Raw genomic sequence first — 24,379 nt, 5'->3', positions numbered from 1 at the left:
CACTGCATTCCAGTCTGGGCAACAGAGCTGGATCCTGTCTCAAAACAAACAAATAAAAAGTCATGTGGTATAAAGTGGCACTGTGCAAAGTGGTGGTGGGGGAAAGACGGAGGAGGATCCGGCCACAGCCCTCAAGACTCTATCAATCTGATGCAGATGCTTAACCTTTCCTCTGCCATGGTCCCCTCTGGAAGTCTTGTAAAGAATACAGGCGTCTATTCAGAATGTTTTAAAGATGTAAGTCCATGAGGCCATTATAGGACACAAGTCAAATTGTGTTTTAAAGACCAAGGAAAACAATTATTTTGAAGTTCAGTTATTACATTTTTTTTTATTTTTTATTTTTTTTGAGACTGAGTCTAGCCCTGCTGCCCAGGCTGAAGTGCAATGGTGCGATCTCGGCTAACTGCAACCTCTGCCTCCCAGGTTCAAGCGATTCTCCTGCCTCAGCCACCTGAGTAGCTGGGATTACAGGCACCCACCACCACGCCCAGCTAATTTTTTAAACTTTTAGTAGGGATGAGGTTTTACCATGTTGGCCAGACTGCCCTCAAATGCCTGACCTCAAGTGATCCGCCCACCTTGGCCTCCCAAGGTGCTGTGATTACAGGCGTGAGCCACCACGCCAGGACAATCTTTTTTTAAAACCAGATTTGTGATATAGGAACAACTGTTCTTTACTGTTGCACTAAATAACAAATCTAAGAACCACTGACATTTTGAAGCAGTGATGAATCCAAACAGTGTTTGTGATCTCTGCAACAATGGGAATGAGATGTGAAAGCCTCTATAATTTCCACTCGCAATGAGGTCACAGGTTTGCAATTACCCCGGTGTGGGGGCTTCATTTGCAATGGAAGGAAATGCTACATTGCAGTTAGACACTGATGGAAATAAAGATGTATCTTCTAGGCTGGGCACGGTGGCTTATGCCTGTAATCCCAGCACTTTGGGAGGTGGAGGCAGATGGATCATGAGGTCAGGAGCTCAAGACCAGCCTGGCCAACATGGTGAAACCCCATCTCTACTAAAAACTACAAAAACCAGCTGGGCGTGGTGGCACGTGCCTGTGGTCTCAGCTACTTGGGAGGCTGAGGCAGGAGAACCGCTTGAATCCGGGAGGCAGAGGTTGCAGTGAGCCGCAATCGCATCACTGCACTCCAGCCTGGGTGACAGGGCGAGACTCTATCTCAAAAAAAAAAAAAAAAAAAGACATATTTTTTTTCTGGGTCCACTTCATGAAGCCCCTGGGTTCTCTCTATAGACTCCACATGAAGAGCCCCTAGAATGAGGGATACCAGTGCCTTCTTTCACCAGAGCAGGTAAGTGTGGGCACAGGAGCAGGCAAGGCAGGGCAGGATCTGCTTGTCAGGAAAGGTGGAACTGGCTGCAAGGTGAGCTGGGGAAAGAAAGGCCTGGGATTCTACAGTACGGTGGAGTTCGAGTTGGCTTAAGATGAGGCTGGGAAGGCAGGGCTGCCTCCCAAAGTGCCTTGTGCATCACGCTGTGGATTTGGACTTTCCCTTAGAGATGAGAGAGCGCGCCACGGAGAGATTTTAAGCGGGACAGGTTTTAGCAGGATCAGACATATTTTAGAAAGATAATTTTAGCAGATGCTTGGAGGGTGGTTTTGTCCAGGGAGAAACTGGTGGCAGAGGGTCAAGTTCGGAAGATCTTGAAGTGAGACCAAGAGATGAAAAACAAATTAAGGTTGAGTGCGATGGCTCACGCCTATAATCCCAGCACTTTGGGAGGCTGAGGCAGGTGAATCCCTTGAGGTCAGGAGTTCGCGACCAGCCTGGCCAACATGGTGAACCTCGTCACTACTAAAAATACAAAAATCAGCCAGGTGTGGTGGCGGGTGCCTGTAATCCCAGCTATTCCGGAAGCTAAGGCAGGAGAATCACTTGAACCTGGGAAGTAGAGGTTGCAGTGAGCTGAGATCTCGCCACTGCAAGTGACAGAGAGAGACCCTGTCTCAAAAAAAAAAAAAAAAAAAAAAAGAAAGAAAAACAAATTAAAATGACAGTAGTGAGAGTGGTGATGAAGTTGGGAATGTACAATGTTGCAAGAAGGCGGAACTAACATGAATTAGACAGGAGGGCTCACAAAGGAGTGAGGAAATACCCTCAGTTTCTGGAATGAAGGAGGAGCAGATACGGTCAGGCGGAGGAAAAAAGCAGAAGGGGGCTGACTATAGGGAAGGGGGAAATTATGGAGAATAACAAGGTAATCTGAGTTTGAGATACTCATAGTAGAAATGTCTAGTAAGAAACTGAAAATATAGAGGTTTTTCTATTGGGAAATGAAATTTTTTATTGCTCTGTAAGGGCGCGCGCACGTGCGCGCGCGCACACACACACACACACACACACACACACTCTCTCTCTGTTATATACATTGCAAATATTTTTGCCAGTCTGTCTAAATCCATCTGCCGATCCATCCGTCCATCCATCTATCTACCCGCTCATCCATCTCCACAAAGCTCTGAATTTCCCTTTGTGATTTCTACTTTTGGCATCACGCTTAAAAAAAAAGTTTTTTTCCACCCCCTTATTGTATAAATATCCACCTAAAATTGTTCCTAGTGTTTTTATCGGTTTCTTTTTGGTCACATTTAAATGTTTTAAACATCTAAACTGAGTGTGGTGGCTCACGCCTGTAATCCCAACACTTTGGCAGGCAGAGGTGGGTGGATGACTTGAGGTCAGGAGTTCGAGACCAGCCTGGCCAACATGGTGAAACCCTATCCTTACTAAAAATACAAAAATTGGCTAGGTGTGGTAGTGCATGCCCGTAATCCCAGCTACTAAGGAGGGTGAGGCAGGAGAATTGCTTGAATCCGGGAGGCGGAGGTTGCAGTGAGCTGAGATCATGCCACTGCACTCCAGCCTGGGCGAGACAGCAAGACCCTGTCTCTAAATAAATAAATGAATAAATAATAGACTTTATTTTGCGTGGGGCTCAGCTCTGATTCTACTGGCTTCTACACAGTTGGCCCGTTATTCTACCATTTACTAAAGACTCTGTCCTTCTTTAATGTACTTAAATTTGAGGAACTTTTATTTTCAAACTTTTTTCTTTAATAGAAATTATGTCTCGCTGTTTTGCCCAGGTTGGTTTTGAATTCCTGGCCTCAAACGACCCTCTCACCTCGGTTTCCCAAAGTGTCAGGATTACAGGCATGAACCACCGCGCCTGGACAATTGAGCAATTTTTTTTTTTTTGAGACGGGAGTCTTGCTCTGTCGCCCAGGCTGGAGTGCAGTGGTGCAATCTTGGCTCATTGCAAGCTCCGCCTCCCGGGTTCACGCCATTCTCCTGCCTCAGCCTCCCGTGTAGCTGGGACTACAGGTGCCCGCCACTGCACCCGGCTAATTTTTTTTTTGTATTTTTAGTAGAGACGGGGTTTCACCGTGTTAGCCAGGATGGTCTCGATCTCCTGACCTCATGATCCGCCCGTCTCGGCCTCCCAAAGTGTTGGGATTACAGGCGTAAGCCACTGCGCCAGGCTCAGAGCAATTTTTATATACAACTTTTTCTTAGTTTTGATGTCTGCAAAAATTCAGAAAGCTACTCTAAGAAAATGACAATCAACCATCTGCGTACAAAAAGAATTAGCCACTTAACACAACTGGTCCTTTTTCCATTGGAAAAATCCATCGGAAATTGGATTTCTAATTACATTTGGGCTTTCCATGGAAACCGCACAGCAGCTGGTCATCTATATATTCATTAAAATCCTACAAATTGGAGAGTTTTTTTTTTTTTTTTTTGAGACGTAGTCTCACTCTGTAGACCAGGCTGAAATGTAGTGGCACGATCTCGCTGCTTCAGCTTTCTCAGTAGCTGGGACTACAGGCATGCGCCACCACGCCTGGCTAATTTTCGTATTTTCAGTAGAGACGGGGTTTCAACATGTTGGCCAGGCCGGTCTCGAACTCCTGATCTCAGGCAATCTGCCCATCTCAGTCTCCCAAAGTGCTGGGATTACAGGTGTGAGCCACCACTCCCGGCCTGCAGAGATTTTTTTTTTTTTTAAGGGTGGGAAGATCACAGAAATGCATCGAACCACACGTCGTCCAACTTAGAAGAAGTGAAAAGGTAAAAATATAGGCTATTCCATAAAATTTAAAGAATAAGCTGTGCTTTTGTGCTTCAGGCTATTTTGATAGCAAGGATTCTCAACACTACATAATTTTTTTTGTAAGATGGAGTCTTGCTCTATTGCCCAGGCTGGAGTGCAGTGGTGTGATTTCAGCTCACTGCAACCTCTGCCTCCTGGGTTCAAGCGATTCTCCTGCCTCAGCCTCCCAAGTAGCTGGGATTACAAGCTCCTGTCACCATGCCCAGCTAATTTTTGTGCTTTTAGTAGAGATGGGGTTTTGCCATGTTGGCCAGGCTGGTCTCAAACTCCTGACCTCAGGTGATCCGCCCATCTCAGCTCCCAAAGTGATGAGGTTACAGGTGTGAGCCACCTCACCTGGCCAACATTACATAATTTTTATTTTATTTTTTCCCAACTCCCTTTAGGAAAATCAGAGGGCACTGGCGTGGTCATTTGGGGGTTAATTCTCACTGATGTTGAATGCCCCAGTCTTTGCTCTGTTCATTGGAGCATTAAATCTGAAGGCTCAGGAGAGCGATGCATTCGGGCTGTGCAGGAGTGATGCCATAAAGCTCGGCATTAAAAATTCATATTGCAGGCTTGCCTTAGAACTCAGGAGAGGTGGCGAGGAAATATGAGACACCCCACTGTCTTTCTGGCAATTGGAGACATTCCTCAACAAATAGCACCTCGGGAAGAGAATGAAAGGGCAAACAAGCCGTGAAGGAAATCAATGAGTTCAATTATCTCCCTGGCTCCTGCCTTCCTATAGGAAACTTTTCATTCTTTGAGGCGGGTTCCAAAAAGTTTTTTTAATGAAATCCCCAAACAAGAGCCCTGGGCATCCTTGCTGGGTGCCTGGCTGTTTGGCACCTCTTTTAATTTGTTTCACACCAGCCCAGGGTGCCCCAAATTCTCCAAGCCAGATGGAGCCAGATCTCCAACGTGGGCCACCACCTCGGTGTCACGGTCAGCTGGGAGGGGACCGAACAGCTTGTTCTCACTTTAAAACTTGGATCTTGCAAAAATGTGGCACATAGAAGACAGTTAGTTACTAGATTATTAACCTCTGGTGTTGATTTTTTCTTCGAGATGGAGTCTCACTCTGCTTCCCAGGCTGGAGTACAGTGGCACAATCTCGGCTCACTGTAGCCTCTGCCTCCTGGGTTCAAGCCATTCTCCTGCCTCAGTCTCCTGAGTAGCTGGGTTTACAGGCGCCCACCACCACGCCCGGATAATTTTTGTATTTTTAGTAGAGACGAGGTTTTACCATGTTGGCCAGGCTGGTCTCGAACTCTTGACCTCAAGTGATATGCCCATCTTGGCTTCCCAAAGTGTTGGGATTACAGGGGTGAGCCACTGTGCCTTGTCCCGGTGTTGATTTTTTAGAGACATGTCTATGAAGGCATTTGCAGTTGTGCAATGGTTTGAACTTGGAACTTCTGGCCACCATATTTAGTGGTACCTCAATGGTGACTAATGCAGATTTTAAAATTTAGGATCCCTGAGGAAGATGATGGGAAACAAAGCCTTATACCTGGGTCCCCCAGCTGTGGCACGCTAATATGGATGAGCAGGTCTTGCAGTGCAGATAATGATTTTTATAAATTCTTCATGGAAAGCAACAGAATTCTTTGAGACGGAGTCTCGCTCTGTCGCCCAGGCTGGAGTGCAGTGGTGCGATCTCGGCTCACTGCAAGCTCCGCCTCCCGGGTTTACGCCATTCTCCTGCCTCAGCCTCCCGAGTAGCTGGGACTACAAGCACACGCCACCTCGCCCGGCTAGTTTTTTTTTTTGTATTTTTTTAGTAGAGACGGGGTTTCAGAATTCTTAAGAGTGGGAAGACACCTTGAGCAGGGGGAGGTAAGCAGACCTTTTTAAAATGTGCCAAGTGATGCCAGGCACCTTGCAGGCAGCAGCAGCAATGTCAGCCACCCTTTATAGAGGTCCTGTGCCAGGCACTAATGTGGCATTCTTTTCTTTCTTTTTGAAACAGAGTCTCTCTCTGTTGCCCAGGCTGGAGTGCAATGGCACAATCTCAGCTCACTGCAACCTCTACCTCTCCAGTTCAAGTGATTCTTCTGCCTCAGCTTCCTAGCTAGAATTACAAGCACCTGCCACCACGCCTGGCAAATTTTTGTATTTTTAGTAAAGACAGGGTTTCGTCATGTTGCCCAGCCTGGTCTTGAACTCCTGGCCTCAAATGATCCACCTGCCTTGATGTCCCAAAGTGCTGGGATTACAGATGAGGCAAGGCATTCTTTTGTTTCACTTATGAAAATACTGAGGTCTGAGTAAGGAAAACTCCTGCCCTGCTTGAGGTTACATAATTCATGGAGTCGGGAATTAAACCCAGGTCTTTATGATGTTACAACCCAGGTTCTTCCCACAGTGACTCATGCTGTGCCCCATGCCCTGGATGCAGCCCTGCCTGAAGGCCACTCCACAAACAGGCCCCGCTGGGAGACAGTATCAGAGATCCAGGCCTCTGGGAAGTAGAACTGGGCAAGAAAATGCAAGAGGCTGACAAAGGGGCCGGCTCCTCTGTCCTGCCTGGCGTTTGGTCCGATCCTTTCATTTTACTAGAGAGGTCGGTGCTGCGGCCGAGGGAGGGGCTTTGTGGGGCCACACCTGGGGACAGATGGGACCAGAGTAAGGGTCTCTGAGCCGTGCACATCATCCACTGTCCCTGACTTTTCATTAGAGACGTCTACAAATATCACAGAGCAGCAGCCTAGGAACACGGGCCCCGTGCCAGTGCTGCTGTGAATCTTTGGAGAATTCTGGGCTTCCAAACTCACTTGTCTGATGATGGCCTTGGGAGGCTACCTCAAGATTCCACAGCCGGCCTGTACTCCCAGCACTTCTGGAGGCTGAGGCGGGCCGATCACCTGAGGTCAGGAGTTCAAGACCAGCCAGGCCAACATGGCGAAACCCTGTCTACTAAAAATACAAAAATTTGCCGGGCGTGGTGGCACATACGTGTAGTCCCAGCTACTTGGGAGGCCGAGGCAGAAGAATCGCTTAAATCTGGGAGGTGGAGGTTGCAGTGAGCCGAGATCATGCCGCAGCACTATAGCCTGGGCGACAGAGCAAGACTGCATTTCAAAAGAAACAAAAAAATAAACAACAACAACAACAAAAAAACGAAAAAGATGCCACAGCCACTGGCAGAACATAAAGGCATAAAAAGAAGGGGGACAAAGCTCCCCAGATTAAAACCTGTAGGGCAACGAAAGCAGTGTAATAAATCAGGCTCCTGAACAGCAGGGAAACAAGTGGGTCTTAGGACTCACCTACGTGATGGAATGTTACGCAGTGTACACTGTGTTTCTGAAGCATATTTAATGATAAGCAAGAAATATTTACAACATGTCAGGTGTTAAAAAAAAAAAAACCCCTAGAAATCAAAATCATGTTATCAGTCTATGCCACTGGTAAAAAACAGACGAGTTTGGGCGAAGTATCTCACGCCTATAATCCCACCCTGCACTTTGGGAGGCCAAGGTAGGAGGATTGTTTGAGCCCAGGAGTTCAAAACCAGCCTGGGCAACACGGCAAGACCCTGTCTCTACAAAAAACACAAAAATCGGCCTGGCGTGGGGTACACACCTGCAGTCCCAGCTACTCAGGAGGCTGAGGCAGGAGGATTTCTCGAGCCCAGGAGTTGGAGGCTGCAGGAAGCTATGATAGTGTCACTGCCCTGCAGCCTGGGTGACAGGGTGAGACCCTATCTCATAAAAAGAAAAAAGAAAGCACTATATAGATCAGGGGTCCCCAGTCCCTGGGCCACATCTGTGGCCTGTTAGGAACTGGGCCGCACAGCAGGAGATGCACCGCAGGAGGGAAGCTTCGTTTGTATTTACAGCTGCTCCCCATTGCTCTCATGACTGCTTGAGCTCTGCCTCCTGTCAGCTCAGCAGCAGCATTAGATTCTCATAGGAGGGCAAACCCTACTGTGAACTGCGCATGCGAGGGATCTAGGCTGCACACTCCTTATGAGAATCTAACGCCTGATGATCTGTCACTGTCTCCCGTCACCCGCAGATGGGACCGTCTAGTTGCAGGAAAACAAGCTCAGGCTCCCACTGATCCTACATGATGGTAGAATTATTTCATGATATAGTACAATGTCATAATAATAAAGTGCACAATAAATAGAACATGCTTGAATCATTCTGAACTGCGCCCCCCACCGCACTGGTCCGTGGAAAAATTGTCTTTCATGAAACTGGTCCCTGTTGCCAAAAAGGTTGGGGACAGCTGTGTTAGATGATTTTGCCTAACTGTAGGCTAATTAATGTGGGTGTTCTGAGGATGCTTAAAATAGGTGAGGCTAAGCTATGACGTTCAGGTTAGGTGTATTAAACGCATTTTAGACTTAAGGTATTTACAAGTTATGATGGGTTTAGGGGGACATAATGCCCAATATGTAATAATGTAAGGAACAATCTGAATGAAAAAAAAGACTATGGAAATAGGCCAAAATGTTAACAATGATTGTCTTTGCTGTGGGATTATGAGTGATAATCTGCTTCCTTTAAAAAAATCTTTGAGAATTTTCTAAATTTTGTATAGTAAACATATACAGCTTTGTACTTGAAAATAACGTCATGGGCCAGGCGCATTGGCTCACACCTGTAATCCTAGTACTTCGGGAGGCCGAGGTGGAAGGATCATTTGAGGCCAGGAGTTCAAGACCAGCCTGGCCAACATGATAAAACCCTGTCTCTACAAAACATACACACACATACAAATAGCCGGAAGTGGTGGTGCACGCTTGTAGTCCCAGGTACTCGGGAGGCTGAACTGGAGAATTGCTTGAACCTAAGAGGCAGAGGCTGCAGTGAGCCGAGATCACACCACTGCACTCCAGCCTGAGCAACAGTATGAGACTCTGTCTCAAAAATAAAAATAAAACAAAAACTCTAAAAAGGAAAATAATGTCATGTAAAAGGAAACAGCCTATAATTCCAGCTACTTGGGTGGCTGAGGTGGGAAGATTGCTTGAACCCATGAGGCAGAGGTTGTATAGTGAGCTAAGATTGAATCACCACACTCCAGCCTGGGTGATACAGTGAGACTTTGTCTCAAAAAAAAAAAAAAAAATGAATAAATAAATAAATAAATAAAATAAAAACAGTAGGACTGGTTGAGACTGCATGATAAAATTCTTTTTAAAAATTAGGTATATTCATAAACATGTTTATATACATGGACACATGTATAGTGTCTGTGTTTTTTTTTTTTTTTTTTTTTTGGTTTTTGTTTTTGAGACAGAGTTTCACTCCTATCAAGCAGGCCGGAGTGGAGTGCTGCGATCTCAGGAGTATCCCACGGGAAGGACGGTTCTCCTTTCTGCCAGCCTTCCCACCTTTCTTCACAAGGACCCTGGGTGGGACCGGGCAGCGTGAGGTGAGTCACTTTCTCCTCTGCCACTTCTGAAGCAAATAAGACGTGCCATGTCACTGAGATTTGCGTAGCCCAGGCCCTCCCAGCGGCAGTCAGGGACTCCCCGTGGTGAGTCAGAACCTCACAGCTTTAAGGAATTTTACTGGGGGCAGAAGGTGGCAGGAATGTTCCAGGCTGGGCCTCCGTCCTAACTCTTCACTGTTGAAGCACTTGAAGGCCGGGTGGTGCCTGCTTTCTGCTTAGGAGCCAACAGCATCCTGACTTTACCTTTCCAGAGCGCAAATGTCCTCACTGGGCAGACTGCAGGCTGAACACTACAGAGGTGGTAACCCTGACCCAGTCATCATCACAGGGAAGGCTCAAGAGTTCCTGCACAGCCACGATGTGCGAAGCCTGTGTGTACAGACCATGGGATAAAGGCCTTCTTTTGAGGTAGTTTTCAGTCTATACTTAAAAAATGAGGCCGGAGGCGGTGGCTCACGCCTGTAATCCCAACACTTTAAAAGGCCAAGGCGGGCGGATCACCTGAGGTCAGGAGATCGAGACCAGCCTGGCCAACATGGCGAAACCCCGTCTCTACTAAAAATACAAAAATTAGCTGGGCATGGTGGTGTGTGCCTGTATTCCCAGATACTTGGGAGGCTGAGACATAAGAATCGCTTGAACTCAGGAGGTGGAGGTTGCAGTGAGCTGAGATCATGCCACTGCCCTGCAGCCTGGGCAACAGAGGGAAACTCTGTCTCAAAGAAAAAAAAAAATTTCTACTAACCACATTTATTTTACAATATATCGGCATTAACTATCGTCACTATGCTGTCTAATATATCTCTCAAACTTATTCCTCCTGTCCACCTATAAATATGTATCATTTAACCAACCTCTCCTCACCCCCTGGTAACCACCATTCTTCTTAACTTTTATGTGATCAACATTTAGAGTCAACATGAGTGAGATCTTGTGGTATTCGTCTTTCTGTGCCTGGTTCATTTCACTTAACGTAACATCCCCCAGATGAATCCATGTTGTTGTTGCAAATGGCAGGATTTCCTTTTGTAAGTCTCCATCGTATTATGCTGTGGATCTACACCACATTTTCTTCATCCACTCATCTGAAGCTGGGCGCACAGGTCACTTCCCCATCTAGGCTGCTGTGTGAATAGTGCTGTGATAAACGTGTGAGTGCAGGCATGCCTGCAACACAGCCATTTCCTTTCTTTGGATAAATACCCAGCAGTGACACTGCTGGATTGCAGCCTGCATTTGGCACTGCTATGCAGGCTGCAGGAACGCCCGTTACCATGCCTGACCCTCACAATTCTGGGATGCAGGAAGGGGTGTGTCATGACACCCCCGTTTCACAGATCACCATATGTGCTATGATCTATACATTGTATTCACTCAACAGTCCGTTACCTATTTCCTTCACATATACACTGTGAAATCCCTAGGCTTGCCTTAACAGTGAATCAGAAAAACTTTAAGGATCTCTTAAATAGGTAAAGTCTGTATGAATGCACGCCAAACCCAGGTGACAGTCTGTGAATAATGATTTTCTCTACCCTCTTAAAGGATGCTGGATGAATATGGTTGCTTTATTGGCCAGGCGCGGTGGCTCATGCCTGTAATCCCAGCACTTCGGGAGGCTGAGATGGGTGGATCACTTGAGCTGAGGAGTTCAAGACCAGCCTAGGTAACATGGTGAAACCCCATCTCTACTAAAAATACAAAAATTAGCCAGGTGTAGTGATACACGCCTGTGATACCAGAGACTTGGGTGGCTAAGGTGGGAAAATCGTTTGAACCCTGGAGGTGGAGGTTGTAGGGAACCAAGATCGTATCATTGCACTCCAGCCTGGGTGACAGAGTGAGATCCTGTCTCAAAAGAAAGAAAGAAAATAAAAGCAGTAGGACTGGTTGAGAGACTGTATGATAAAAAATTAAAAAAAACTGATTGCATGTTTATATTCATAAACATGTTTATATACATGGACACATGCACAGTTCCTCTGTTTTTTAATTTTTTTTTTATTTTTGAGATAGAGCCTTACTCTGTTGCCCAGGCTGGAGTGCAGTGGCACGACCTCGGCTCACTGCAACCTCTGCCTCCCGAGTTCAAGTGATTCTCCTACCTCAGCCTCCCAAGTAGCTGGGATTACAGGCACGCGCCACCACGCCCAGCTAATTTTTGTATTTTTAGTAGAGATAAGATGTCACCATGTTGGCTAGTCTGGTCTTGAACTTCTGACCTCAGGTGATCCACCGGCCTCGGCCTCCCAGAGTTCTGGGATTACAGGTGTGAGCCACCGTGCCCGGCTGCCTCTCTATTTATGTGTACGTGTTTTTGGGTACAGAGTGTGTGAGCCTGTGTGTGTGCATGTGATGTCTGTAAGCCGCCTCCCACCCTGTCTTTATCGTTCCAGCAACTGACACCACACCTACCATGGTAAAGCAGGGCTTCCCTAAACACCAATGAAGGAGAGGAGTCAAGTTTGGCAATTCTCATTGATGCTTTGCAACAGACATGTCTATTACATGTCAATTACATTTCCTAGCCAGGTCTGGGGTCCACAGAACAGGCAAAGAATCTTTGATGCTCAGAGGAATTTCTACCTGGACTTGGAACTATGAAGCCACCCCCTGTTTCTGCCCAGGCCCCAGCCTGGGGAGACACCAGGTCATGGTTGTACTATTCAGAGGGGCCAAGACAGCTGGTGTTGGTACAAAAGACAAGGAAATTCCTTCAGGGCTCACCCAGGCATCAATTTTCAGGTGTGGAGCAAAATACTTGTACAGAGATGAAAAAAATCCCAAGAATTCTACAAAATCCACAAGCCCTATTGGAGATAAGACACAGGAAGAAGGAAAAAAACAAAACAAAACAAAAAAAACTGGCCATCGGTTTTTCCCTGCAAGTCTGATTTAGAGCTCTCTAAGGTTTAAGGGACAGGAGGTTCTTTATTCAAGTCCATACTCTCAAAACCATAAAAGTGGCTGCTTCTCTATTTTTAGGGAAATTAATCCAACCAGGATAATTACAGCAACTAGTACTGGAAACTGATGACTCATCAAAAAGCCAGGAAATAGAACATTTTACATTCTTAAAGGTACAGCAGACAGACTCTATTTTCAGGATGCTTAAGTTGTCCCTTTCAAATTCAATCAGGGGATGCAATATTTGTCTAAATATGATGGTCAAGACAGTTGGGTGATTCTCAGGTTTAGTCAACTGGGCTCTACCTGGCCCCAGTTCCGTGAGTCTTTCATGAGGAATTATTGTTCAGAAAGGGAAAAATCAATCTGCTAGGGTCAATACAACGAGGGCTTGTGAGACTGGGAAAGGCTGAACCCCCCGGGAATGCCTGCCTTCACCTGGCTAGCCCTCCTCACCTTCACTGCTTGATTACGAAACTGGCACCAGAAAGGGGCTTTGAAGACTGCTGTGGTCTCAAGCAAAAAGCACTGGAATTTGAGCCTAAAGGACCAGGTCCGGGGCCTGACTCTGCGTGTTCCTGGGACTGCCTTCTCATCCATGCAATGAGCACAGTAAAAGCTGCCTTGATGACTGCAGGAAAGGGCAGACGAGATAACACTCAGGAAACCACTGTGAAATAGTCCAGCACAGCACGTAAACAAAGTATCCATCCCAGCTGCTCACGCCTGTCATCCCAGCAATTCAGGAGGCCAAGGCCGGCGGATCACTTGAGTCTGGGAGTTCGAGACCAGCCTGGCCAACATGGCAAAACCTCATCTCTACTAAAAATACAAAAATTAGCCGGGTGTGGTGGCAGATATCTACAATCCCAGTTACTTGGGAGGCTGAGGCAGGAGAATCGCTTGAACCCGGGAGGCGGAGGATGCAGTGAGCCAATATCGTGCCACTGCACTCCAGCCTGGGCAATAGAGCAAGACTCAGTTTCAAAAAAAAAAAAAAAAAAAACCAAAAAACAAAAATTAGCCAGGCATAGTGACACGAGCCTGTAATCCCAGCTACTCCAGCAGCTGAGGCAGAAGAATCCCTTGAACCCGGGAGGTAGAGGTTGCAGTGAGCCATGATCGCACCACTGCACTCCAGCCTGAATAACCGAGAGAGATCCTGACTCAAATAAATAAATAAATAAATAAAAAGAAAGTATCCATCCTATCCACATTCAGCATGCAGAGAGTTGTCTTGAATTGCTGGTATCCTCCTCCCCTCCTTTAAAAAATTATTATTATTATTTTTACAGACAGGCTCTCATTCTGTCACTCAGGCTGGAGTATAGTGATGCAGTCATAGCTCACTACAGAACTTCCAGGCTCACGCGAACTTTCCAACTCAGCCTCCCAAGTAAATGGAACTAAAGGTACAACACCACGCCCAGCTAATTTTTTGTATATTTTGGTAGAGATGGGGTCTCACTATGTTGCCCAGGCTGGTCTCAAACTCTTGGGCTCAAGTGATCCTCCCACCTCGGTCTCCCAGAGTACTGGGATGATAGGCGTGAGCCACTGGGCCCCGCCTCCTCCCCTTTCCAAATTCTGTCCTATGTCCTCTTTTGGGACCTGGATTTCTCTATCCCTCCAAAGAAGCATAGAGGCTTCCCCACACTGAGTTAGCCACAGGAAAGTTTTCTGCTGTTTCAGAGCACGTTGTGTTTTGTGATGAAGCACTGGTTATACACACGTTATAAAGAAAATACTCTAAAATTAACCCAAGTGAAGTTCCTCGTAAATGTCTCTTTTGTAACCATACTGTGGAAGTATGTGTATACACAATGTCATTCTTTGAAAAAAGCATATACGCTAGGAATACAACATGAGTAACCTTAAGAAATATGAATTTTACTGGCAGGAAAGGTTTGGGAGGTGCAAATTCTCCTAAGACTAACGTGAGCTATAAAAAATGTAGTATTTCAGTGCAATTCAATATTTTCTTTCATCAAGGCTCAGTGCCTCGGCCCACGAGTGGGGAGGAATGCAAGAAGCTGACTGTGTGTATTGCAGCTGGAAGTCCTTTTCTAACCCAGATTTGGGGGGACAGGGCATAGGATCGTGGACTTCAGCAAAAATGGGAATTCCTGCACTTTTGCCCGGAACACTAGCCGCTTGGCTGGGAGGGCGACATTCCTGCTGGAGGGTGCAGTAGCAACCCAAACTCAATAACAAGTAAGTGAACAGCTGCAGGAGATGGATGCAGGAACTTGGGGCAGTGAGGGATGCCCAGGCCTCTCTCTGGGCCGGCTGCTGCTGCATGATTCCAGGGATCTGCCACCTCCATGGCCATCCATCCCAGGAAATTGTTTAGATGTTAAAATCCACACCACGTTCCTTTGCTGGACTCGCCAAGGTTAAGGCTATTAGGGTGGTAAATCTCCATTTGCTAAGAGAAGTGGGAAGATCCGTACACAGGGTGACCATCTGAGAAGGAGCTATGTTTTTAACTAAAGAAAAAAGAATGCCAGGCATAGTGGCTCATGCCTGTAATTCCAGCACTTTGGGAGGCTGAGGTGGGAGGATCACCTGAGGCCAGGAGTTTGAGACCACCCTGGGCAACATAGTGAGACCCCGACTCTAAAAAAAATTTCCAAAAAGAAAAAAAGGGCAGAAATAATTCATTTATTTAACCCAGAAATGGTTATAATCGGAAACCTTGCAATCTTCTTACACAACAACTGTTTTGGCAAAGCCCCCATGTTCCAACAAATATTAAACTGTGCTTGCCATTTGTCTAAGGAATCTTGCATTAATAAACATGAAGAAGAACACTTTTACCTCCCACTCTCAACGACAGGACAAAACAAAGACCAGCTGTATTCATCAATGGGCCCTTGTTCTGCACATAAAGGCTAATTACATTTTGCTTCAAGCCTACACATGGAAAACTTTACTGCCGTTGTCTCCGCCACAGTCAGCCCGTGCTGTCCCAGCTGACACATGGCGATGACTGCTCACGATAAACCAGGGTCTCGGAGCAGCCTCGGTGCCATAGACCTGCGGGCTTCTCCCCAAAACCGGGGAGAGGGATGGGTACCCTGTGACATCTCCCCACGACAGACAGGCAATGTGCACCCAGTCCGTCGTGGTGAAGGTCAATTTCCTCTAAGGCCATTAATTTCAGAAACGCATACCATGCCCTGCTGTGAGCTTGCTGGGAATAGCTTCTATCTGTCGACAGCTTAGCCTCAGACTCTCACCATGCCAGGTGCTGTACACACACATCTCATTCCTCTTCAATACCACTCAGCGGGCCGGGTGCGGTGGCTCACGCCTGTAATCCCAGCACTTTGGGAGGCTGAGGTGGGTGGATCATGAGGTCAGGAGATCAAGATCATCCTGGTTAACATGGTGAAACCCCGTCTCTACTAAAAAGACAAAAGTTAGCCAGATGTGGTGGTGCACGCCTGTAATCCCAGCTACTTGGGAGGCTGAGGCAGGAGAATCACTTGAACCTGGGAGGCGGAGGTTGCAGTGAGCAGAGATTGTGCCACTGCACTCCAGCCTGGACAACAGAGTGAGATTCCATCTCAAAACAGAACAAAATAAAAACAACAACAAACAACACCCAGTGACTTGACTCCTGGTATGCCTGCTGTACAGGTCAGAAAGGGAGGTGGACAGCTCATAGCTCATTCAGGGTCACACAGAGTGCTGGTAGTGGACCCTAGTGAATTACTCCCAAGTCAGTCTTTCTCCAAAACCCATCTTCCTTCATGCCTCTCCAATTCCCGTCAACAAATATTTAAGAATTCCTCCTTTTTTTTTTTTTTTTTTTTTGAGACAGGGTCTTGCTCTGTCACCCAGGTTGGAGTGCAGTAGTATAATCTAGGCTCACTGCAGCCTCGACCTCCTGGGCTCAAGTGATCCTCCCACTTCAGCCCCATAAGTAGCTGGGACTACAGTTACGAGCTACCACGCTGGGATAATTTTTGTATTTTTTGTAGAGACAGGGTTTCGCCATGTTGCCCAGGCTGGTCTCGAACTCCTGGGCTCAAGTGAGACACCCGCCTCAGCCTCCCAAAGTGCTGGGATTACAGGCGTGAGCCACCGCGCCCGGCCCTAAGAATCCCTCCTTCTGAAGAGGGAAAAGAAATCGTTTTTGAAATGCTGTAAGACCATATGTGAAAAGATTTACCCCCAAGGGGCTTATATTCATAAGCATGAATGAAAACGTGTCTGGTCTAATAAAATATGCGTAGGTTGGACTTGAAGCAGATGGAACAGTGACAAATCTGTCCTGGAAAATAAAAGGGGAGGGAAAGGCAGCAGAGGAAGCCTCCAATTGAGCCCATGGCCTCCAAAGTTAAAAGAAAGTAGCCAAGATCCAATAATCTCAGGCCATTCTCTGCATTTTTGGGGGATGACTTACTCCGGGAACTATTAGTGTACGTCGTTGGTCCTGGGCTGCCTTTGTCAGTGTCCAGACCGTTTCTAATGTGGGAAATGCCCTGCCAGGCTGCGCCCATCCTGCCCCACAGGCAAATCATTCGGAACCTCTGGTGGGTCCTCCCCAAGACAGGCTTCGCCAGGCTTGCATCTTCACAAACCTCTGCAAACCCTGAATTGACTCATCTTCCAATCCCGAATCTCATACCACCCTCTTTAGGAAGCCTTCCTTGACAATTCTTTCCCTGCACTCCCCTGGTGCCAGGGATGTTTTATGCCCTTCCCCAGCTCCCCTGGCTGGTAGGAGGAGAGAGGGGATCAGGTGAGGGGTCCCTGGCACTGCCCTGGGTCCCTCTCCCCTCTCCAAGGCCACGGCTCCCCTCGAGGGGGCCCTCACCTTCAGGCTCCAGCTTCCTTTCCCTCCTCTGGCTCATTCAAACCCAGGCGTGGAAATCCTACTGGTACTATGAGCCTAGGAACTGCACCTCTGCAAATAGGCCCAATGTTGACTTTTTTTTTTTTTTTTTTTTTTTTGCGATGGAGTCTTGCTCCATCGCCCAGGCTGGGGTGCAGTGGTGCTATCTCAGCTCATTGCAATCTCTGCCTCCCAAGTTCAAGCGATTCTCGTGCCTCAGTCACCTCAGTAGCTTGGGTTCCAGGCGTGCACCACCATGCTCAGCTAATTTTGGTATTTTTAGTAGAGACGGGGTTTCACCATGTTGGCCAGGCTGGTCTCGAACACCTGACCTCAGGTGATCCACCTGCCTCGGCCTCCCAAAGTGCTGGGATTACAGGCGTGAGCCACCGCACCCAACCAAACTCTCTTCTGACTATCCCAATGGGAGTGCCCTGCCTGCCACCTGCAGGCTCCCTATCTGACCTGCTGATGGCCAGTGCCCGTCCTCTTGATTGCAGCACTGGGCATGTTGGATTGCAATGGCCATGGAGCCATAAAAGGCTCAGAATTTGCACGGGGCAAGGCACAGAGGAAGCCTCTGTGAACATCTGTTGAATCAATGAATGAATCTATTATCTCTGAGCCGTGCCTATCATCTAACCGAGTGAGTCTCTTTCCCTTCGTGCACACCACACCCCTCAGCCTGGCTCACCACTGGGGAGACAAGAATGTTTCTTACTTCAGAGGGCTGGTGGGGCGCACCCCAAGGGAGCCACTGCCCTCTCAGCTGTAGTCCTGAGACAGGGCTAATTTTTACGTGAAGGGGATTAAGCCCCTGACATGTTTTTTAAAACAAAAAAATTTTTTTTAATTAAAAATTTTTTTTAGGGACAGGGTCTTGCTCTGTTGCCCAGGCTGGAGTGCAGTGGCAAGATCATAGCTCACTGCAGCCTCAACTCCTAGGTTCACATGATCCTCCCACCTCAGGCTCCCAAGTAGCTGGGACTACAGGTACATACCACCATGCCCATGCCTGATGAAATACAGTAATTTTTAAAAATCAGATTTACTGAGAAAAACAACTTACTTAGTACAAGTAAGTTGCTTAATCAGGTCCAAGCAGAAGTAATTGAGAGAAGAAAGTAGCTGATCTAGTGGTGATGTTTTAGTCTTTGTCAGTTTCATACTCATGATCAGAATCCGTTCTGACCACCAGGCCGAGGGGCTGGGCTCTTGAGGTCTCAGGCTACTAAACGACCCAGAGCAAAGGGCCAAGAACCCCATACAGCATCCCGAAAGCAACAGACCCAGCAGCACCCTCAAAGCCCAAGGTCACGTGAGATGGCGCAGAGGGATACTAAGTACCAGCACCCATATAGAGCTGGAGCCTGGCGGGACAGCGGCGCCATTCAGAAGCACCCATCTTCTTGCTGATGCCCACGGAGGCACTGTGTGAGCAGAGTAGGGGGACCTTAGTTACTGGAATAGGGAAACCCAAGAGACATGGCAGTAAGCACGCATGTGTATTTCCGCGGAAGACGGGAAGAGCCTTCCAGAACAGGAAAACTGGGTTCAAACTCTAGCCTCGCATTGCCCCCCTGGAATTTGGTAGAGGCGGCCATGGCTAGGAGCAATTTCTGTCATTTCTTCATCTTTTCATGATTTATGTCGATTGTTATTTCTTCCTTGCTGGTGTTCTGCACGAAAGATGTGCTGGTAAAAAGTACACTTGTAGTGGACACCTCTAATTTCCTTTGGACAAGAGCTGGGTGGGAACTTGGCCTTTTGTGACTCTGCCTTCCCGAATCTGTGTCTATCCGTATATCCACACATAGCGTTGCAAGGTATGACATGAACCCGTATGCCTGCATGGGAATGGGCTTATTCTGGGGCAGGCCTTCCTAAAGGGCCCTGGAAGAAATGAAGAACTATGGCCCAAGGAAGAAGAGATGAGATTTACCCAGACCCAACTCCACACAAAAAATGTCCCATGTGTCACATCTTGTATAAACTAACTCCCAAATGTTCATGGCAGAAGGCATAGCAGTGACCAGGCTTTACAGTAAATGAAAGAAGTTTGTGGGAAGGGTTACCCAATGAGTGCTAGAATGTGCATTGAACCGACGCAAGTAACTCATGGGAAAGACACTGTGTCCCTGCAGCAGCACAGAGGTCAAGAACCTTCTCGATCCTGCCCTACACAAGCAAAATCAGGTGAGAAATGCGTGACGATAAGGGAGGCCAAGTGGACAGACTTACTTTGCAGTAGTTTCTTCATCGTATTTGGTTTTCAGGTCAAATAATTCTGTTCGAGTTTTTTCCAGGGCTGAAAGGCAAAGCATATAAAACCAAGACGTAAGATATTAACTATTTAAATGAAATTTTAAAAGAATGCATATACAAGTAATCTATTCCCGTTTCAAAAGAGGCAAAGATTTCTGTGAACAGTCAGGTACGTGGAAAAATAAAGATTAGAAAAACACAAAAGAGGTCAAGATGATGAAAATATAAAAAATGGAATAGGAAATCCCCTTTCATTTCTGCCTCATCGAATCCCAACCACCTACAAAGACAGAACCAATGTTAAGTTTCCTCCCTCCCTCCCTTCTTCTCTCCCTTCCTTTCTTCTTTCCCATTCTCCCTTCCTTCCTTCTTTCTTTCCCTTCCATTTTTAAGAGACAAGTTTTCTCACTGTCACTCAAGCTGGAGTACAATGGCACAATCACAGCTTACTGCAACCTTGAACTCCTGGACTCAAGCCGTCCTCTTGCCTCACCCTCCCAAGTAACTGGGACTACAGGTGCAAGCCACTACGCTTGGCTAATATTTTAAAACACTGTTGTAGAGACAGGCTTTTGCTATGCTGCCCAGGCTGGTCTGGAACTCCTGGCCTGAAGTGATCCTCCCACCTTGGCCTCCCAAAGTGCTGGGATTACAGGTGTGAGCCGTTGCACCTGGATGATTTCATCTTTTAAGGTGTATTTTATTATTCCTGGCTGGGTGAGGTGGCTCACATTTTGGGAGGCTGAGACGGGCGGATCACCTGAGGTCAGGAGTTTGATACCAGCCTGGGCAACATGGTGAAACTCTGTCTGTACTAAAAATACAAAACTTAGCCAAGCATGGTGGCGCGTAGCCTGTAATCCTGGCTACTCAGGAGGATAAGGCAGGAGAATTAATTGCTTGAACCCTGGAGACGGAGGTTGCAGTGAGCCGAGATCACGTCACTGCACTCTAGGCCTGGGTGACACAGCGAGACTCATTTCAAAAAAGTGTAACAAAATAAAAGAAAGTGTATTTTACATTTAAAAAAATTTCCATACATAATTGCATGTATATATGTGTGTGTATGTATCTTTTTTTATTTTCTACCCCCATAAATGGGACGGTATGAATATTTCTTGAGACTAGTCTTTTTCCCTGGGCAGTATGGTATGGAAGTCCTTCCACCTGTGGATGCGGGCAGTGGCAATAACCTTCAGTTCTCTCATCAGGATACCTGGAAGTGAAGCTGCTGGCTGAACAGCTTGGGCACTGGAGTTTTACATAAATGCCACCCAGCTGGCCTCCCAAGAGGCTTCTTGCCCATCCATTCCTTAAGTGCCACTTCACCCTCACCAACACTGGGTGTTTCAGTAATTTTTGACAGTCTTTGTCAGGCCAGAGTTGCTATAGTTTTTTTCAAAGGCCAGGTGTGGTAGCTCACACCTGTAATCCCAGCATTTTGGGATGCTGAGGTGGGAGGATCGCTGGAGGCCAGAACTTCAAGACCAGCCTGGGCAGCACAGTGAGAATCCATGTCCATAAAATAAACAATGAAAAAAAAAAAATTAGCCATGTGTGGTGGTGCGTGCCTGCAGTCTCAGCTACTTGGGAGGCTGAGGCAGGAGGATCACTTCAGCCCAGGATTTTGAGACTGCATTGAACTATGATTATATCACTGCTCTCCAACCTGAGCGACAGGGTGAGACCATGTCTCTAAAATGAAATAAAAAATTAGGCCGGGTGCGGTGGCTCACACCTGTAATCCTAGCACTTTGGGAGGCCAAGGCAGGTGGATCACCTGAGGTCAGGAGTTCGAGACCAGCCTGGCCAACATGGCGAAACCCCGTAAAAATACAAAAATTAGCCGGGCGTGGTGGCGTGTGCCTGTAATCACAACTACCCTGTAATCACAACTACTCAGGAGGCTGAGGCAGGAGAATCACTTGAACTCGGGGGGCAGAACTTGCAGTGAGACGAGATCGCGCCACTGCACTCCAGCCTGGGTGACAGAGCGGGACTCCATCTCAAAAATAAATAAATAAATAATTAAAAAATTCTGACAGTCTGACAGGCAAAACAGTCTTTCACTAATTGAATCTGCATCTCCCTGACTGTAAAAAAACTTTGCATTTTTTCATATGTGTAGCTTCCATTTGCATTTCTTCTGTGAACTGACTGTTCCTATCCTTTGCTTATTGTTCACTTGCACTGTTTCTCTCATTTAACGGATTGACTGGCAGCCTTTACATTTTTTAATTATCCATTTGTCAAACTGGTTGTGATTATTTTCTCCCACTCTTGTCATTTGTGTTTTAAGTTGAATCATGACTTCTGATGTCTGTCCACATTTCTGCTCAGTTCTGGGTCATCAAAAAAAAAATAAAAATTTAAAAGTACATTTAAATGAAATACATGGTGATGCTTCTCTTTCAGAAATAAAAAAGAAAGGCAGGGCGTGGTGGCTCACTAGAGCTCAGGAGATCGAGATTGGACTGGCCAACATGGTAAAACCTCATCTCTACTAAAAATACAAAAATTAGGCGGGTGTGGTGGCGGGCACCTGTTAATTCCAGCTACTGGGGACGCTGAGGTGGGAAGATTGCTTGAGCCCATGGAGGTAAAGGTTGCAGTGACCGGAGATCACGACACTGCGCACCAGCCTGGGTGGTAGAGCAAGACCCTGTTTCAAAAGAACAAAAACAAAAACAAAAACAAAACAAAAACAGAAATAAAAACGAGAGAGAGGGCTGGGCACGGTGGCTCATGCCTGCAATCCCAGCACTTTGGGAGGCTGAGGTGGGCGGATCACGAGGTCAGGAGATCGAGACCATCCTGGCTAACATGGTGAAACTCCGTCTCCACTAAAAACACAAAAAATTAGCTGGGCGTGGTGGCGGACGCCTATAGTCCCAGCTACTGCTGAGGCAGGAAATGGCGTGAACCTGGGAGGCGGAGCTTGCAGTGAGCCAAGATCGCCACTGCATTCCAGCCTGGGTGACAGAGCAAGACTCTGTCTCAAAAAAAAAAAAAAAAAAAAAAAAAAAAAAGAGAGAGAGACAGAGAGAGAGAAAGAAGTTTAAAGATACTGTAAAAACTTGAGCATAACCTTTTTTGGTGGCTTTTAAATTTTAAAGGTCTGAAATTACTGTTCTCCTTAACTTCACTTAGGGTAGAAGTGAGGTTTTTTTTTTTTTTCTATTATTGTTCCAAATGAAATGTCAGTCCTTGACAGTTTGGTGATTTAGACGTGTTTGTTGGAAAAAGAGCAGGAAGCAAGGATGGCGTGTGGAAGGGATGAAAATGGAATTGAGATCCTCCCACCTCTACATTAACAACTCAAAGTCAGTGAGGAATGAGGCGCAGCAGCTGGCGGGCGTGCTGCGGAATCTTCAGCGTGGGCTCACGGCAGCTCCCACGGCCCCCAAGAGCAACAGGTATCTGCGGGGACCGGGGCGGTCAGGGAGCCGACCCAACTCTCCCCCGGTCCTCCCCACATCCACAGTACTAGGAAGGAGAGTATCAAACCTGTTTGTAGGCTCTGAACCTTATGCTCAGCTTCCTCCAGCTTTGAGGTGGTGGACATCTGTGTCTCCTGCAGCTTTCTGCAAAGAAGAGGATGAAGCCAAATTGGTCATCTCCTTTACCAACTGAAATGCACGTGTGCCTTTGGGCTGAGCTCAGCTCCCTCCCTGCGCTCAGCTGGCGGCAGGCGCGCCACGGGGTATCGCCCGCGACGACACGTGGGCCGTGGGCCCTGCTCCTGCAGCTTCCACACCCCAACTTTGTAACTGCGTGTCACATCATGGGAAGTGTGCAACCCGTCGGGCTTGACGGGTGGTAACTGGCGTAGAAGGTTATCCTAAATGTAATTTGTTCTTGCAATGCCAGATTTTAAAAAGAAAAAAAAAAAAATCATCATCACGCACTCATTGTTTTCTGAAGTTAGCCCAAGAAGAATGATCCATTTACATTCTGCTGACACAATGAAGGAGTTTGTTGGAATAAAGGATGCACTAAATAGATGTGGCAGCTGTTTCGTCTCTGTTATAATGGAATGCAAACGCAACTGCAATACCTAATGGGGACATTGTGAATGCTTGCAACGGCATTCCACAGATTCACATTTCCCAGGATCTCTAAGTGACTTCCCTGGTCAATAAATAGCATTCCTTCCTCTTAATCTGCAAAAAAAAAAAAAAAAAAAAGCTCCAAAAATAAGTTTATTATTTTTATGTCATATGAATATAACATATGCTCTCATAATAATAAACTGGGAATACAGAAAAGTAGAAATGACACAGTTTACAAAGTCGCCCCAATTCCCATCACCTCTAGAAAAGCACTGCTAATATTTTCATGTATTTCAATTATGGACACTCAGGGATGTAATCAAATATGACAAGAGCATGGAAAATGGAAGATTCTTACTATTCCTTGGCTCATTTCCGCTCCTCAGATAGAGTTCGTTTGTATCTTTCTAAAATGTTTCTGCATGTACAGAAATACGACATCATATGTAACAGGCTAAAATGTAATATGAACAAATATGTAACATACTATAGCATAATATGAACTAATATGTAGCATATGATATGTAACAGGCGATAGTGTAATATAAGCAAACACATAACACACTATAGCATAATAGAAATTAACGTGTAACAACAGTGTACTATGAACCAACATGTAACAAGCTATACTGTAATATGAACTAATACGTAACATGCTATAGTGTAACATAAACTAATACGTAACACATTATAGGGTAATATGAACTAATACGTAACATACTAGAGCGTAATATGAACTAATGTGTAACACACTAAAGCGTAA

The 24,379-nt window shown here is 46.5% G+C and overlaps 1 protein-coding gene and 2 long non-coding RNA genes across 30 annotated transcripts in view; 1 reads left to right on the top strand and 2 right to left on the bottom strand.

Annotated features, from left to right (window-relative positions):
• Positions 1 to 17,499, bottom strand: part of LOC144339774 (uncharacterized) — a 37,860-nt gene extending 20,361 nt beyond the window's left edge. Inside the window, exon 1 of the long non-coding RNA XR_013415149.1 lies at positions 16,557 to 17,499. This is a non-coding gene — a long non-coding RNA (uncharacterized LOC144339774). The remainder of the gene's footprint in view (positions 1 to 16,556) is intronic.
• CUX1 (cut like homeobox 1) overlaps positions 1 to 24,379 on the bottom strand; it is a 472,306-nt gene that overhangs the window by 149,008 nt on the left and 298,919 nt on the right. For all 28 annotated transcript variants that reach the window (NM_001261815.2, XM_028844758.2, XM_077994468.1 and 25 more), the window contains 2 exon segments: positions 19,541 to 19,607; positions 23,072 to 23,148. In NM_001261815.2, coding sequence (NP_001248744.2) covers positions 19,541 to 19,607; positions 23,072 to 23,148 — 144 coding nt within the window.
• Positions 9,345 to 11,588, top strand: LOC144339760 (uncharacterized). Its single transcript, XR_013415135.1, has 2 exons — positions 9,345 to 10,201; positions 11,197 to 11,588. It is a non-coding gene; the product is annotated as an uncharacterized LOC144339760 (long non-coding RNA).

This window comes from Macaca mulatta, chromosome 3 (genome assembly GCF_049350105.2).
Source record: "Macaca mulatta isolate MMU2019108-1 chromosome 3, T2T-MMU8v2.0, whole genome shotgun sequence".
Lineage (NCBI taxonomy): Eukaryota > Metazoa > Chordata > Mammalia > Primates > Cercopithecidae > Macaca > Macaca mulatta.
Note: the sequence above shows the minus strand (reverse complement) of the source record. Positions and strands in the feature narration are given on the sequence as shown.